At 46.3% G+C, this 14,682-nt stretch overlaps 1 protein-coding gene across 3 annotated transcripts in view; it reads right to left on the bottom strand.

Moving 5' to 3' along the window:
• The window catches only part of LOC111162134 (glypican 3), a 402,636-nt gene extending 387,954 nt beyond the window's left edge, over positions 1 to 14,682 (bottom strand). For 2 of the 3 annotated variants that reach the window (XM_022526329.1, XM_022526330.1), the window contains exon 1: positions 14,427 to 14,601. In XM_022526329.1, the coding sequence (XP_022382037.1) occupies positions 14,427 to 14,601 (175 nt within the window). Of the gene's footprint in view, positions 1 to 14,426 lie in introns of all 3 variants that reach the window. The other variant, XM_022526328.1, reaches the window with a different exon arrangement.

Raw genomic sequence — 14,682 nt, 5'->3', positions numbered from 1 at the left:
TTTAACCTGAAGTCAAATTTGAAACTAGGACAATAAAATCCTGCAAGTGACACAATGTCCTGCAATGTGGTTCACTTCATCAGGGAAAAGCAAGCTACATTTGGTTAGCCTGCGAGCTAGGTGTCAATTTCGCCCCACATGAGCAGGGTTTCAAAGGGGCTCCCTGATCTTCAGAAAAAGGAAAGGAAGTTTGGTGGAAGACAAGAGATTTCGAAGAACAAAGATGCAATTTGCATTCATTGAGAATTATGACAAAGTGAGAGAGAATGTAAACTACATAGCAATGATCTGAGATACTCCAGTCAGATATATTTAGCCTGGTGCTATCTGTACAGAAACCCTTTTAAATGCTCAGAGTTCTTAGAAAGTGGAATGTAAATTCATCGGTGCATATTTTAGAGCTCTGCATTTCCAAAGAACCAAAGAAATCAAATTTCAAAATATCCCCGGGAGAAGTAACCAGGTACCCAAACCAAATATGCGGGCAGAAATGGGAAGGCTGTTTTCTCTCCAGAATCACTGAGGGCAAGCGGATGTGGAGGAGGCAGAGGAAGATGGGGGGAGAGAGAGGAGAAAAGGAAATCAGGAGCTATAGGAAAAGGAAACACAACTTAAAAACTCAAATACGGAGGAAAATATAAAACATTCCACTCCTCCAATTTTTTTGGAGAACAAGAAACACAAAACCATTCAATAAATATAACAAACCATAAAACACCTTCTGTTCTAAATTATAACCAGTTGAGAGAGAGCGTGAGGGTAGGAAGGAGGAAGGCGAAAAGGGAAGATGTGGGGAGCAGTCCAGCAGACGATGAACCGGGGTGGGGGGGGCTTGGTAGCTTTGGAGCTTTTCTGAGCCCCAGAAGGGCAGTGATGGTGTGCTCAGAGCCCCCCGCTGCTCCCCTTAGCTAGGGGTGTCCTAGTAACTTGGGCTACTTCTTGTCACTCTACTCTATGAAATAAATGGTGATGAGCTTTTGGAGAATCCCACCAAGAACTGTGAGTCAGCAATACATCTCTTTGCCACTAGGACGGAGATTGAGAATAAAACTGGATATTGCTGAGGGGTGGAGAAAGGCTGAATGATTGACTAAATGCTGGTTCCAACTCCTTCAAGCTTTGTGAATGAGGCAACCTTACTCCCTCAAAGAACAAAGAAAAGGCAATCTGACAGCTTTGGAAGGCCAAAAGAACCTTCAGGCAACATTATTAAATTGACCCACAGCCCTGAAGTTTCAACGGCAAGAAATGACTTAGGTTTTAGAAATTAACACTTGTATAAAAACTTCGAATTCCATGGGGGAAAATAAACCTTTATTTCAGAAATAAACTTTGAAGTTTCAGAAGAAAGCAGAAAACCAGTTTCTGAAAACAGAAGGGACTATTGGAAACACTGAGCACAGTTCCTCCATGGCCCTCAGAATTGCTTCAAAAGTCCCACTCTGACTTCTGGAGATGGCCAGAGAAGGTACACCCCAGAAGGCCAGTTTAAAAAAGAAAAAAAGTGGGAAACGATTAGGTTCCTAGGTAAAAGCAAAACGGTCTCCAAAGATACTTGCCTCTGGCCACATTAAACTAAGCCAAGCCGTAGACAAGAGGCTCTAACTATCTGGGAGAGGAAAGATCATTTTCCAAACTGGTCAGGAAGTTATTAGCCACCATTGGGGCTCAATCCAGTCCCTTCATTCTACACCCCCCCACTTTTTTCCTTCTTCCCCACCCCACTCTCTGAGTCTCTCTCTCCTCCCCCGTCCTCCCCGCACCATACATTTCTTGTGTATAGATCGCTGAGGCCACAACAATGATGGAACAGCCAAGCACAGCACAAATGCAAGAAATCAAAAGAAAAAGATTTTTTTTTTCTTTTTTTTTCATTGTTATGTGCAAGTCCCTCCCCTGAGTCCTGAGGTCCCTCAAGGAGCTCATGCTTGGAAGCAGCCCTTCGCAAGCTTTAATGTGCGTACAGATCAACTGGGGATCTTGTTTAAAAACACAGGTCTCATTCAGCGGGTCTGGGATGTGGCCTGAGAGTCCTCATTTCCTGCAAGCCTCTAGGAAGAGGAAAAAGCCAAGTACCATAAATAACTAGAAGAGCAAGAGAGAACCAAGGCCATAGGAGAAGTACAGGGATACCAGGGTTCAAACGGAACTAGGCACGAGGACCCGTGATACAGCTCATACAGGAGACAGCATGGCATGGCCACCTTGAAGGTGGCTAGGACTAGAGCAGGCACCCCTGGAAGGCAGACAGTCGGGTGGTCCGAAAGCAAAGGCTCGGGGGCAGACAACTACAGGGTCCTTTCAGTTAAGGAGTTGGTGGCTTGTTGTGTCTACGCAGAGGGCCCACAGGCCAAGGAGGTAAGCCCAAAAGACATGAGAGAGTCAGGCTCGCAGGATTTAGCCATTTAATTCGGGGGTGAGACGTGGACAAAGAGAAGTCCAAGACAGTCGCGTAGTTTCAGGTCTGGGTCCTGGAGCTGCTAGCGCCACAGATGCAGAATGTTCGAGGGGGACAGGTTTGTGCAGGCGGGAGGAGAAAACGATGGACTGATTTCTGGCTCTGTGGAAAGGGAAGCCCTGGCAGGACTTCTGGACGGAGATGTTTGGCAGAACGACTGGCAGATCCTGAACCAGACAGCAATGAAGAGGTCAGGCTGGAGAGGGAGACGGGAGTGATTCGGACAGCGAAGATAATGAAGTCATGGGAATGGGTGTGGGAATGAGCAAAGAGACAACAGAAGGGGCAAAGGACAAGCAGGACTGGAGCACTTGCATCTGAGAGGGAGGGAGGGAGAAGGCAAACAAGCAGAGAGAGAATCAGCCTGAGGAGGAGAGAAGCCCAGAGCGAAACGTCATCCAGTCAAAGGAGTGTGGGAATTTAAGTCAAATGCTTTGAATCCAGCCCATCTTCCAAAGGGCATACCAGCAGGAGCAGGAGCTGTCGAGTGAGACACATCTGGATGCAAATTCTGGCTCCCCATACCACACAAGCTCGGGGAATGTTAGCCTTCTGGGCCTCATCTCTTCATCTGTAAAATGGACATGATACCACCTCCCTTTCCCCTTTGCTGTGTGGACTAAATGGGATTAAATGCAAAGCAACTGGCACATAGTGGGGACTCAGTAAGTGGTAGTTTCTGTGCTCTTCCCTCAGGGCCCTTCCAGACTATTCCATTCATCTGAAAGTGGTCTTAAGAAAATCTTCTGGAGAACAGGAGGTTTCAAGTTTACGTTGAATGGAAGTAGAAGCCGGGACAAAGGCAACCTCTAGAACAATAGGGAAATGAAAGAAACTCTTCATGCCAGAGAAACGGAAAATTCTACCACCCTCTACCCCCACCCCCGCAACAACAACAACAAAAAAACCACACTACATCTCCATAGACACTTAAGAAAAGATCAGCCCAATGACACAAGTATGCCTAATATTTGCTTGGAACCACATGTTTCAGAGACCAGCTAGTGGAAGAGAGACCAGAGCTCCCAAAAGCTACAGCTTTCATTCTCCAGAGTGGGAGGCTGCTCCCCAGCGGGGGCTGGGGGCACCAGAGGGGCCTCTGTGTTGGAACCAGGCAGGTCAGCTGAACTCAGAAGCTAGGGACACTCCATGAGTGGTTGCATTGCCTGTACGTAAGATATATGAAAGCGAGGCTTTCATGACACAGATGTAAGGTAGGATTGGGGAAGACCACCCACTGCTAAAATGAACAATTAACAACTTTCAAACAGTTTAAATAACATGAAAAATTATGAATTACTGCTATCAAAAGTAATAGAAATCCAATCCCTTGCTTCAAATGTACTTCTCTACATTCCCCACCACCCGTGTGTGTGTGTGTGTGTGTGTGTGTGTGTGTTTCGTCGTGCATTATCTTATTTGCAAAATCTTGGACCATGACAACATCCACTCATACTTTCTCTTAATCAAGAGAATTCTTGAAGTCTTTGGCAGTTCTTTTCTTAATCACCAGATGTTGGCAAAATGCATTTTAAGATGTGTCACATGCAAAAGCCTGGAAAATATCATCCACACCCATGACTTCCAACTTGAGCCTATATGCTGATGAGTCCCAACTATGCGTTTTCTGAACTCCAGAAGAGTGTATGCACTATTTCCTGGCGATCTCATCAATTCCCAGAGTTTCCGTTACCATCTATATGTTGTTCTATACCCGAGTATGTATCCGAGTATGTAGCCCTGATCTCTCTCTTCTACTGTCCAAGACACAACCTCAACCACCTAGCGGACATTTCCGCCTCAATGATCAAAGGACCCCCTCAAACTCAACCCCTTCAAAATCAAACTCATTATTTCACTCCTTAAAAATATGTTCTTCTTGGGGCACCTGGCTGGTTCAGTGGATAGAGTGTGTGACTCTTGACCTTGGGGTCATGAGCTTGAGCCCCCACATTGGAGATAGAGTTTACTGTATTTCACTCATTTAGTCAACAAATATTTACTGAGCACTTACAATGTGCCATAGGTCCACCACCCAGAAAAACTAGAAGTTCTAGACTCTCCCTCCTATCCTCATAACCAGTCAGCAAGTCATACCTGATCCATTTCCTCTAGCCTCTCAACTTGGTATTTTACTCCCCTATTTCCTGCCCTGCTTTTTTCCAACCTGCATTACTAAGACTCCCTGCCAGTCATTCTCCATACTAAATACCATTTTCTCTTCTTCAAATGTTTTCATGGCTCTTAATCATCCTTGGATATAGCCCAATGAAACTCCTCAGCATTTCCTGCCTACTTTTCTAGTTCGTCTTTCCTCTACTCCCCACACCCCCCAACAGCTGTTCTCCAACCAATCCAAACCAGTCCTGTCCAAAAAATGAGTCATTCTGTCTCTACGTGTCTCTGCATATACCTTATGTGGCAGCCCACTTAAGGCAGCAAGGCATCCCTCCTCCACAGCTCAACAACCCCCAGATCCCTATATGGCTCCCTTCCTAGGCAGTGATTGTATCTTACGCATCAGCTCCCAGCTCAGTACCTGGCATAGCATCAGGGCCCAGTGAATGCTGGCTGAAGCAGAGAATGAATGAAAAACTTTACAGTATTTATGCAGCGATGGCACATAGAGTTCATTAGTAGTAGTAGGTTCCTTTCCTGAGAATTTCCATCTGTTTTCCAAAACAACTAAATGTGGTCCCCAATACAATCACTCCATGAAAGCTAACTTGGAAACTGCCTCTTGGGTCACATTCTCATTGCTGTGGAGCTCAACGTGCAATGTGGCTGGTGCTAGAAGTCATTCTCCAAAATGAGCCAAATTCACAGTATGAGTTGACCATCACTGCTTTAAATGAGGATCACATCTCTGTACTTAGGAAAACAATAGAACTTAATAAATGAGCTCTGTGATATCAGTGACAATTCACTCTGCAACAATTTGGGGCTAATCCAACTGAAAATGGTTTACTTGAGCTCCAAGAAGCAGTACCCCCTAGGTTTTCCCAGGGTAAATTAAGCTTTTTCTCTACGTTATTAAGGATGTACTGATGTAGGGATATTATGTGTGTGTGTGAGTGTACAGATGTGTGTGTGTGTGTGTGTGTGTGTGTGTACAGAACTCAACCTGCAGACACTCCATGAGTGGTTGTATTCTCCGTACATAAGCAAGGCTTTCACGACACAAAATAGGATTGGGAAAGACCCCTCCTTACTAGGAGTAATAATTAACAACTTTCAAACAGTTTAAACAACACATAATTATAAATTGCTCCTATCAAAATAACAGAAATGTAGAATATTTATTCATATATAAACTAAAACGTGTGTGTATATAGATATAAGTACACATAAAACATATCTAAACACCACATTTTTTTTTAAGTAGGCTCTATGCCCAACTTGGGGCTTGGACTTATGACCCCAAGACCAAGAGTCACATGCTCTACCAACTGAGCCAGCCAGGCACCCCTCAAGCACCATATTTAGAGAAGTTTGTAGCCAGGGCAGGGGAGGGGGGGCGGCGGCGCCTGGGTGGTACAGTCAAGTAAGCACCCAACTCTTGGTTTTGGCTCAGGTCCTGATCTCAGGGTTGTAGGTTCGAGCCCTGCATCATGCCCCATATGGGGCTCCGCACTCAGCATGGAATCTGCTTCAGATTCTCTCTCCCTCTACCCCCCCCCCAAATAATTAAATAAATCTTAGAGGAAACCTGTACATAAAAATTTCTCTCTACTAGTCACTTCCTCCCCAGACTTCAGTTCTGAAACAGGGGCAACAAGGCCCCCAGGTCTACAAAGAACAAATACATGGGCTTCACGTCCGCCACCCCACCCTCAGTCCCAATTGCAGATCAACGTAGACAACGATGCACCCAGAGACTTGGTCCTTCGCTAGGTGTATGCCATCCTGGGATCTCATTCAACAGCAGTCAAGTCCTGTAGACTGTTTCTTTAGGTGTTAATTCTTACCTTCGCTCCAACCTTTATTAATAACTTTACACAAGGCACTCTACTCACCACTCTAGAGGATATCATGCTGAATCAGATATGGCTTCTGCTGTCAGCCGTTGTAGGGTCTGGCAGAGGCTATGAATAAGCTATGTACTTCACAGAAACACAGATACTAAGCAAGAAGAGCAATAGAGTATTTCTGGGACCCAAACGCACTGGGGGCTTAACTCCATATTTTCTATGTACACCCAAGCTTCCAAACTCGAATGTTTTCCAATCCTTTCAGGCTGTTATGTGTCAGCGAACTTTCTGATACATCCCAGGGTAAGGGCTTTGAATGTCCTCCCTGTATCTGTCATTCTGACCCTTCTTCTCTTCCCCACATTTCCCTCAGTGCCAATCATCCGAGCCAAAATTGGACAAAGAGCAGTGGAGTACCCCAGGATGCTGACACACACCATGAGAACCAGGATGCAGAGTTTGGGAGAGAGGAAGCAAAACCATAATGAAGGAGGAAAGTATCCAAACACAATTCTAATATTATTTTCAAATGAGCATCATCCCTTTCTTTTTTACCCTCTTTCCTAGTTGGGCCTCTAGCTGAAAGAACTCCCCATGGGTCATCCCTAGCCAACCAGTTGAGTTTTCTCAGCTGACTTTAAAAGCTTGCCCCAGTGCATACAGAAATTAAGAGACCTCTCAGGAGGCCCTTTATCCTACTCCAATAAAATTTCCATGGCTGAATATCCACCTCAGACTATGTCCTTTAAAATGTACATTTATGACGTTTCATGTTATTGGTAAAAAACGCCAAACACCAAAGAAAAACTTACATACTTTCCATGTATGTTTCTGTAACTGACACCAAGTTGCATTATTTTTGAAACCTAAATGCCACTGGTCTGTAAAGGAAATAAATGCATTTATCTAGGGGCGCCTGGGTGGCTCAGTGGGTTAAGCTGCTGCCTTCGGCTCAGGTCATGATCTCAGGGTCCTGGGATCGAGTCCCGCATCGGGCTCTCTGCTCAGCAGGGAGCCTGCTTCCCTCTCTCTCTCTCTCTGCTTGCCTCTCTGTCTACTTGTGATCTCTGTCAAATAAATAAATAAAATCTTTAAAAAAAAAATAAAAAAAATTTAAAAAATGCATTTATCTATATGTGGATATATTTAATTTATCTATGAACTTCTTAGACTAGCCTTGTAACCAAGCATAGAATACTTACCTCTTGGAGAGATTTGCCTAAGTCTACTTCTTTTGGGGAATTTCAGTACAGTCATATGAATTCAACCAGTCCTTTGCCACTTACCTATGGACAACAGATGGAGTTTTGACCTGAAAAAGGAGTTGCTTTTTTAGAAACCTTAATATATTAGTAAAAGTGAATCGACTACTTAAATATTGGCTTTATGGAAATTTTATGTTTATAATACATTTCTACTTCTAATCATTCATTTAGGAGACAAATATTTATCAAGCACTTATGATCTGTACTACGAGATGGGAAATACAAAGATGAAAATCACAGTCTGGCAGGGCAGATGCAGATGATTATGAACACATACCTTAAAGATACCATACTCAGGACTTCTAATTTTCCAGTCATAAACTTATTTCCAAAAGGCAGACTTGAAAAGGCCAGCTAAAATTGTAGTCTAGAATTCTGCCTTATTCTGGATTTATACAAGAAATAAATGCATGCCACATTGTAAAAATTCTGAAAAACACAGGATATTCTCAAAATCCTCACTTCTGAGAAATGTACATCATTCAACTTTCAGGTGGATGGATAGAATACAGTGAATGGAGGTTTTTTGTTTTGTTTTGTTTTTATAAAGGCTTTAACTTCCCTGTCCCTTCTTATTGCCACTTTCACTTGTATTTTATCTCCCTTCCTATCAATTATTTATCAATATAAGCCTATTAAGTATACTTCAGAGAGCTTAGTAGATTTACTAATCTAGCATATAAATACAATTTCGGCTACTGGAAGTAATTAACTATTTGGAACACTAGCAGTGCATTTCGGTCCTAACACTGACTCTCTTTTACTCATGAGGAAAAATACAAACTCTCAAATAAGGCTTTGTCCAGCTACACACAAAGAGAGGAAAAAGTGAACAGGCCTTTCTCGGTAATCAGTCTGAATTCATTTTTGTTGAGAAATGGTGGACAAGTATTTCTAATAATTAGCACTCAGACAATTGAGGTTTAATTGGCCTGATTTGAAGTACAGAACTAAATCTTCTTTACTTTGTACATTCAATGAGGTCTTCAAGTGAGACTACCGCGCTCCAATGAGGGTTTTCTCCACACACGTAGCATTTCAAAATGCACATTTTTTCTGCCAGTATGCCCACCTTCACTTTGCTTTCTGACTCGTGTTCTCCCTGTCATTCTATCTCAGAAGGTAAATTCCCATTACCTTATGCTGTCTCTAAAGCCAGTCTGGGGCCCATGGTTTGGATTCTATTCTCTGATGCTCATTTCTTAATGGAGCGCTGGGGATCCTGTTTCAAGTCAGACAATTTGCTAAATATGGGCAGATGAGTGTGTGGGGTGGGGGTTCTGCACACACTTTCCATTAGACCCTAGCTTACCCAAAACTTCAAACCCCTTTGCAAGCTTGGCTAGGGCCGAGTAGATGTTGGCTCCTGGTATGGGCTCTTGGATTGAGCCTCTGCACAAATTCTGATCCCAGGCTACAGAAACACACGCATGTGTTACAGCTTGACCCCCAAGTACGGTAATGTCAACGCTAGCAAGAAAGATCCAGCTGACATTAAATCAAAGAGAGTTCGATTTAAGAGATGGCTTACAATTTATGTGCCATAATAATTGTTGCTCTGTAATGATACTATGCCAGTCATAACAGTGTTGCTAATTTCAATCTGTTCTTTGAGTCCTTGACATTAATAAGCCCTTAACCAATGGTATAGTTGCCAGCTAACTGAGGAAAGACTGAATCTGGCTCCAGGCCAGATATATATAGCCTGAAAAGTTTGTCCACATACCCCAACAGTGTCCCCGAACAAACTGGATTTAGGTTTTTAAAATAAGTACGATGACATAGAGCTTAGGAAAGTATCTGAGAGTTCATAGGGAATACATCATGATCGTGAAATTCTATCATCGTCGATGATACACTAATTGTGCTGTGGGGCTCTTGGTATTGTGCTCAACACTGCGCCAAATGCAGTGCTTTCCCTTTAAGAAGCTTCTAATCTAAAACATACAAATAACCATATGCAGAAAAAAGCGAGAGATCAGAGTAAAGGAAGCATTCACAAAAATGTACAAATTCAGCATGCCAGAACTTTTCAGTTGAGCAATATGATCCCTAGTGAAATTCTTTCCAAATGATGTATCGTGTGCACAAGTTATAAGTGATTATCTTCAATTTTCTTAGAAATGAGTAATAAGATACCTCTTAAGACCCATGCTTTTGTATATGCATCAAACACTAAAGTTGGCGTGGTCATTGATAGCTGCCATTTAAGGAGAAAACATATTTGCTGTCTTGTCTCACAGCAGACAAACCCAGGCCTCTTTCTTCCCAGGTTGCTAATAAGCAGCCTTTTTCTAGGCTACGGCAAACAGCAAACATTGCAACTCTCAAGATGAAAGTAGCAGAACGCTCAAAAATATTGCATCAAAAGATTGAAAGCAATCTCCCAGCCCACAAGAAAAAAAAATTGCAAAACTGACACCATCTGTGTCATCTAGCATCCACCGGAATCATCTCTTGCATGCATCTCCTAATGCTTGTGCGGAATTTGCTCCAAGAATTAAGAAAACTCTCTTTAAGATGGCGGCCCTATTAAGAGCATCTGCCCTATCTCCCACTTCATCTCTTCAGTTCTTTCCCCTTGGCCAGGCTGGCTATTGTGACCATTTCAGCCAATTTCCTGGAGGTATTTTCTAGCCCTTTTCACCCTATTTAATCCTACAAGTGTCCTGAGAAGTCTGTTTACTCGTAGGCTCCCCCACTAGACTGTGAGCGCCTTGACAAAAGGGGCTGTGTCTTACTCCTCTCGGCACCTCCAACACCTCACGGGGGCCCGGCCAAGGAGCGCCAGGCTCAGGCTTCTCGAAGGCCCAGGCGCTCCACTGACCACCAGCCACCTCCTGACCCGGCCCCACCCTGCCCTCCAAGCCCAGCCCGGTCCCACCCATCAGGGCTCACCTCAGAAATCGATTCTGACCCCACTCTAAAGGGTCCTCCCAACTGTTCCCAGTTAGGGGGGCAATAATGCGACTTGGTCAAAGGGTGAATCAATCACCTGCTCACCTCCCCCTCCAGGGTGGCCTCGGGACAAGGAAAGTCCTCCCACACCCACAGCCCGGGGCCTTGTTCTCTCTCCCGACCTTAGGTCCACGAGCTTCTTCGAACTAATTGGGGGACCGCAGCTGGCCACCCAGACCACCCAGACCTGGTGGCTAGTTCTCACACTTTAAAACAACGACTACAACCAAGAGCAAACTCTGTCTTTGTTTCAAGAATGCTGATTTTTATTTTTAGGGTGTTTCGTCTATTTTGAGAAACTCTCAAGTCGGGCTTGCCTCTTCCGGGTTGCCTTTGACCCACATGGGAGTCTGGCCTTCCTGGGATTGGTCCCTCCACTTTCCAGGGCCCTCTAAGGCAAGATCCCTCAATCTTTGGGGAGTTGCAACACTACCACAGTTTGATTGATTTTCTCCTTCCCGTCCGTCCCCTTCACCACCAGCACCCCACCCCCAAAAGCGGTGTATGGCATTCATAAAGTGAATTACACTTGATTTTTGTTTAGAGGAATTTTTTTTTTCAGACTTCTGTAACATTCCCTTGAGACAATTGGAAACATCATTGTCTGATTACTAGCTCACTTTCCTTGCCTAAAATTGTATCCATTCTTGATTGCGCCTGTGGGTAGGTTAAGCAAAACAAAATAAACATCCAGACTTATGAGCTCATTGGCTTTTTTCTGAATTTTTCTAAATTAAATAAGGGCAAAAGAGCTACAATGAAAGTCAGTTATATGGATTTTTCTGCCAAATGCTAACTCTGTGTGCCTGGTTTCCATCTGTGGTGCTTTCCAAGCTACAAATCCTTAAAAGGGGGGGGGGAGTATGAAAAGATCTATGGATTTGGGGGACATGTTATTTAGAATTGTTATCCCGTGCCTTTGAACGCTCTAAAAGAAATGGGAACACGAGATTGCAAGGCTTTAGATGAACTTTGTGGAAGGCTGGTGTAGCCCTTTAGCACCAGTCATTTATTTTTTAGGCTGGCAGATTTCAAATGCCATTTAGTGGCATCCATGTTAGCATAAGAAATGTACCTTATCCACTCTAACCCAATTCTGCTAATGGCCAAAGTTAGCAGTCAATCCCAAATGCTCCCCTTAAGTGAGACAGGACATTCTTGAGGATTTCTCCTTACTGTGACCAAATCTCATTTTATCTGGGACAAAGAGAGCTTTAATTAGCAGTTAATACAGTGATGCGGGCAAACTGAACATGGCTTAAAATACAGAGGAGGGAGAAAGTCAAGCGGTCATCTTGATGGTTCATAACTACCAAATAATTTGCAGCTCTCTTTCAATTTCAATTTTTATTTCATTTTATTTTTATTTCATTTTGAAATGATGTGCTTGCCATTGTATTTAGTCGGCCATTATCGTCTCTCCTCTGAAATACTGATGAGTTCTTTCCACTCCTAGACATTAGGATTTTCACCATGTTTCTCATTCTACAGTGCCCAGAGTCGCCAAAGGGAAATTTGGGACACATGGTTTTCATGGCAAGTCAAGAGTCCCGGAAATCTGCGCAGACCCTGGAAAATCCAGGATATATGGTCGCTGCCTGGGTGTCACCACATTTGAAGTTTGGCTTTACTCCAGCACGAGTCAGAACAGTGCCTGCCCACCATGTAGAAGGTGCTGGCCTCCGCACCCAGCTGTTAAACAGAAGTGAAGTAGGGCAGTTGGGTTTTTATGAAGACCATTGGAAAGTGATTTTGCCTACAGAGTTTGGGAAATGCTGGAAGAAAGGGGTGGGGGAGTCCCCCTTAGGAATTCCTGTTCTCTACAGTATGGCCATCCTTAGGCGTGGAGTGAGGGAGCTCGCAGGGAGAGAGCCCGGGCCAAATCTCTTACACACAGTGTGTGGGCCCTCCCAGTACTTGTATACAGAGGCGGCCGCAAAGAGGCAGGCAGCCGGAGAGCTGGGGAGGAGGGAGGGCCAGCGCCAGCAGGAGTGAGTGTAGAGGGAGGGGGTTGCTAAATGAGTATCAGTGTGTTCCTTCTGGTCTTTTTCTTCTTTCAAGCACAACCTTTCCTCCCTGGCTTCGAATCAGCCAAATGTGGCCCCAACCCCAACCCCGGAACCATTCATCTGGCGGGGACTCACCCTGTGAGGACCAATTTTTACATTATCAACAAAAGCGTGTTCTCTGGCCTTCGCAATCTAATTACCACGGCACTTCGAGGGCACAGAGATTTCGCCTGTTGTTTCAGCTCTGTGCAACTGATTCATAGGTTGCCCCTTACAGCTCTTGCACACGCCCACGTGGTACGTTATTAACACTTAAGAGTGGAAGAGGTAGTTCTCCCCTCCCATAGAGCGAAATCCTGCGACGCAATATTTAACATATGCGCAAACGCATTTCGGTTGCCAAAAGGGGTGACCAATTACCTTTGCAACGGAACAGCAGGCTCCCTCGGCTCTTTTCAACCACCTAAAGAAAAGGCTGAGGGCTGAGGGCGCGCTGGCTGCCTAGGTAACCTCCCGCTAGTGAACTGCTCGCTGGCAGCGCCCACAGGGCGCGCATCGCCTTCCCAACTTGGTCCAACCATCAGGCCCGCCTCTCTGACTTGCTGAGAGCCACGAGCCAAGTTTCCGACGAAGGCTGCTCCCCATCCCTCCGAAGCGCGGGACGCGCGCCTCGCTGGAGGCACGGGCTGGGAAGAGACCCCCGAAGGCCACGGACATCTCAGGGTTTGCGAACACCACCGGCCGCTTCTGCAGAGCGCGCCTCCGATAAATTAACCTGTTTCAGACCAACTCTTCTTGCCTGCATTGTCAGGGTAGCAACTTGTACTAATTGGATTCTAAAGCCGGCTTTTAGGAGTCCAACCGCGGGACAGTCAATCACACAGGGCCATTAATATTCATCTGTTGACAGCGGCAGCCCTCGGCTAAGGTTAAAATATGCCCTTAACAACACGATCTGATTGTGCAGAACAAAAGGCAGGCGTTGGGAAACTTTCCTCCACCTAAAATCATCTCCCCTCCAGGGTCCAGCCTGTCAAGAAGGCAGATGAATTTGAGAAGGGGAGGAGTTAAATCATCTTTGGACTCCTGCTCCCCCGCCTGCAGCACCGTTTTCGAAGCGATTTTGCCAACCTAGATAAGGGACGCTGTTCTGAAGGGAAAGGTCCGGTCCTTCTCCTCTTGGGGACCCTCCTGCTCAGAAGTTTCCCCCAGCGTGCACTCTACCTGCCACTGCGGATTCGGAGATCTGTCCCCAACTTTGTCTGCACTTGGGCCCGTGAACCCCGGAACCCAGGCTACCAAAAGGAGGGCGTGGGGGGCAGGTTGGGGAGAGAATGGCCGGCCGTAGCCACGGTCCAGCTCCGGCTGAAACGGTGGCACACTCGTGCAAGCGAGGGTGGCAAATGCTCGAGACACCGGCTCGGCTGCGGGGCGCCAGTTCGCCGAGGCCCGGGGAAGCAGCTCCCACCTTCCTGCCCTCCCCAAAAAATGGGCGCTTGCGAGGAGGCCCTCCCCGCCGTGCCTCCCACCCGTACCTTCCCTGACAGCAGAGCGAGCCCGGGAGAGGAGGACATGGTCCACGCTCAACCCTCCGCCCTCCCCTGGTAGACCTGGCCGGGCCCCGGGCGCAGCGACCACTCCCAGGTGCCCAGCGGCGGGGCGCACGAACGCGGCTCCACGAGGCCAGCGCTCCCGGGGTACGGTGGCCACGCGCCCCGGGCTCCCCGCCGGGCGCGGGGGGATGCGCGCGGGGACGCCTCCTCACCTGGTACCGGGGTTTCGGGCACCCACTTGAGTCCGGGCTGCAGTCTCTGGAAGAAGGAGCGGACCTGGTGACAGGTGGCGTCCGGCGGCGGCGGCGGGGGCTGCGCCTGTCCCGGGCAGTCCAAGCTGAGCAGCATCGCCACCACCAAGCACGCGGTGCGCACGGTCCCCGCCATCCTGCTTCGCGGGCAGCGAGGAGAGCGCGGGAGAGTGGCAGCGGGGGCAAGAGCGGTTCCGAGACTCGGCAAGGCTGGCAG

Source organism: Enhydra lutris, unplaced genomic scaffold (assembly GCF_002288905.1).
Source record: "Enhydra lutris kenyoni isolate GAN:26980312 unplaced genomic scaffold, ASM228890v2 scaffoldscaffold89, whole genome shotgun sequence".
Taxonomy (NCBI): Eukaryota; Metazoa; Chordata; class Mammalia; order Carnivora; family Mustelidae; genus Enhydra; species Enhydra lutris.
This window is presented reverse-complemented; position numbering and strand designations above follow the sequence as displayed.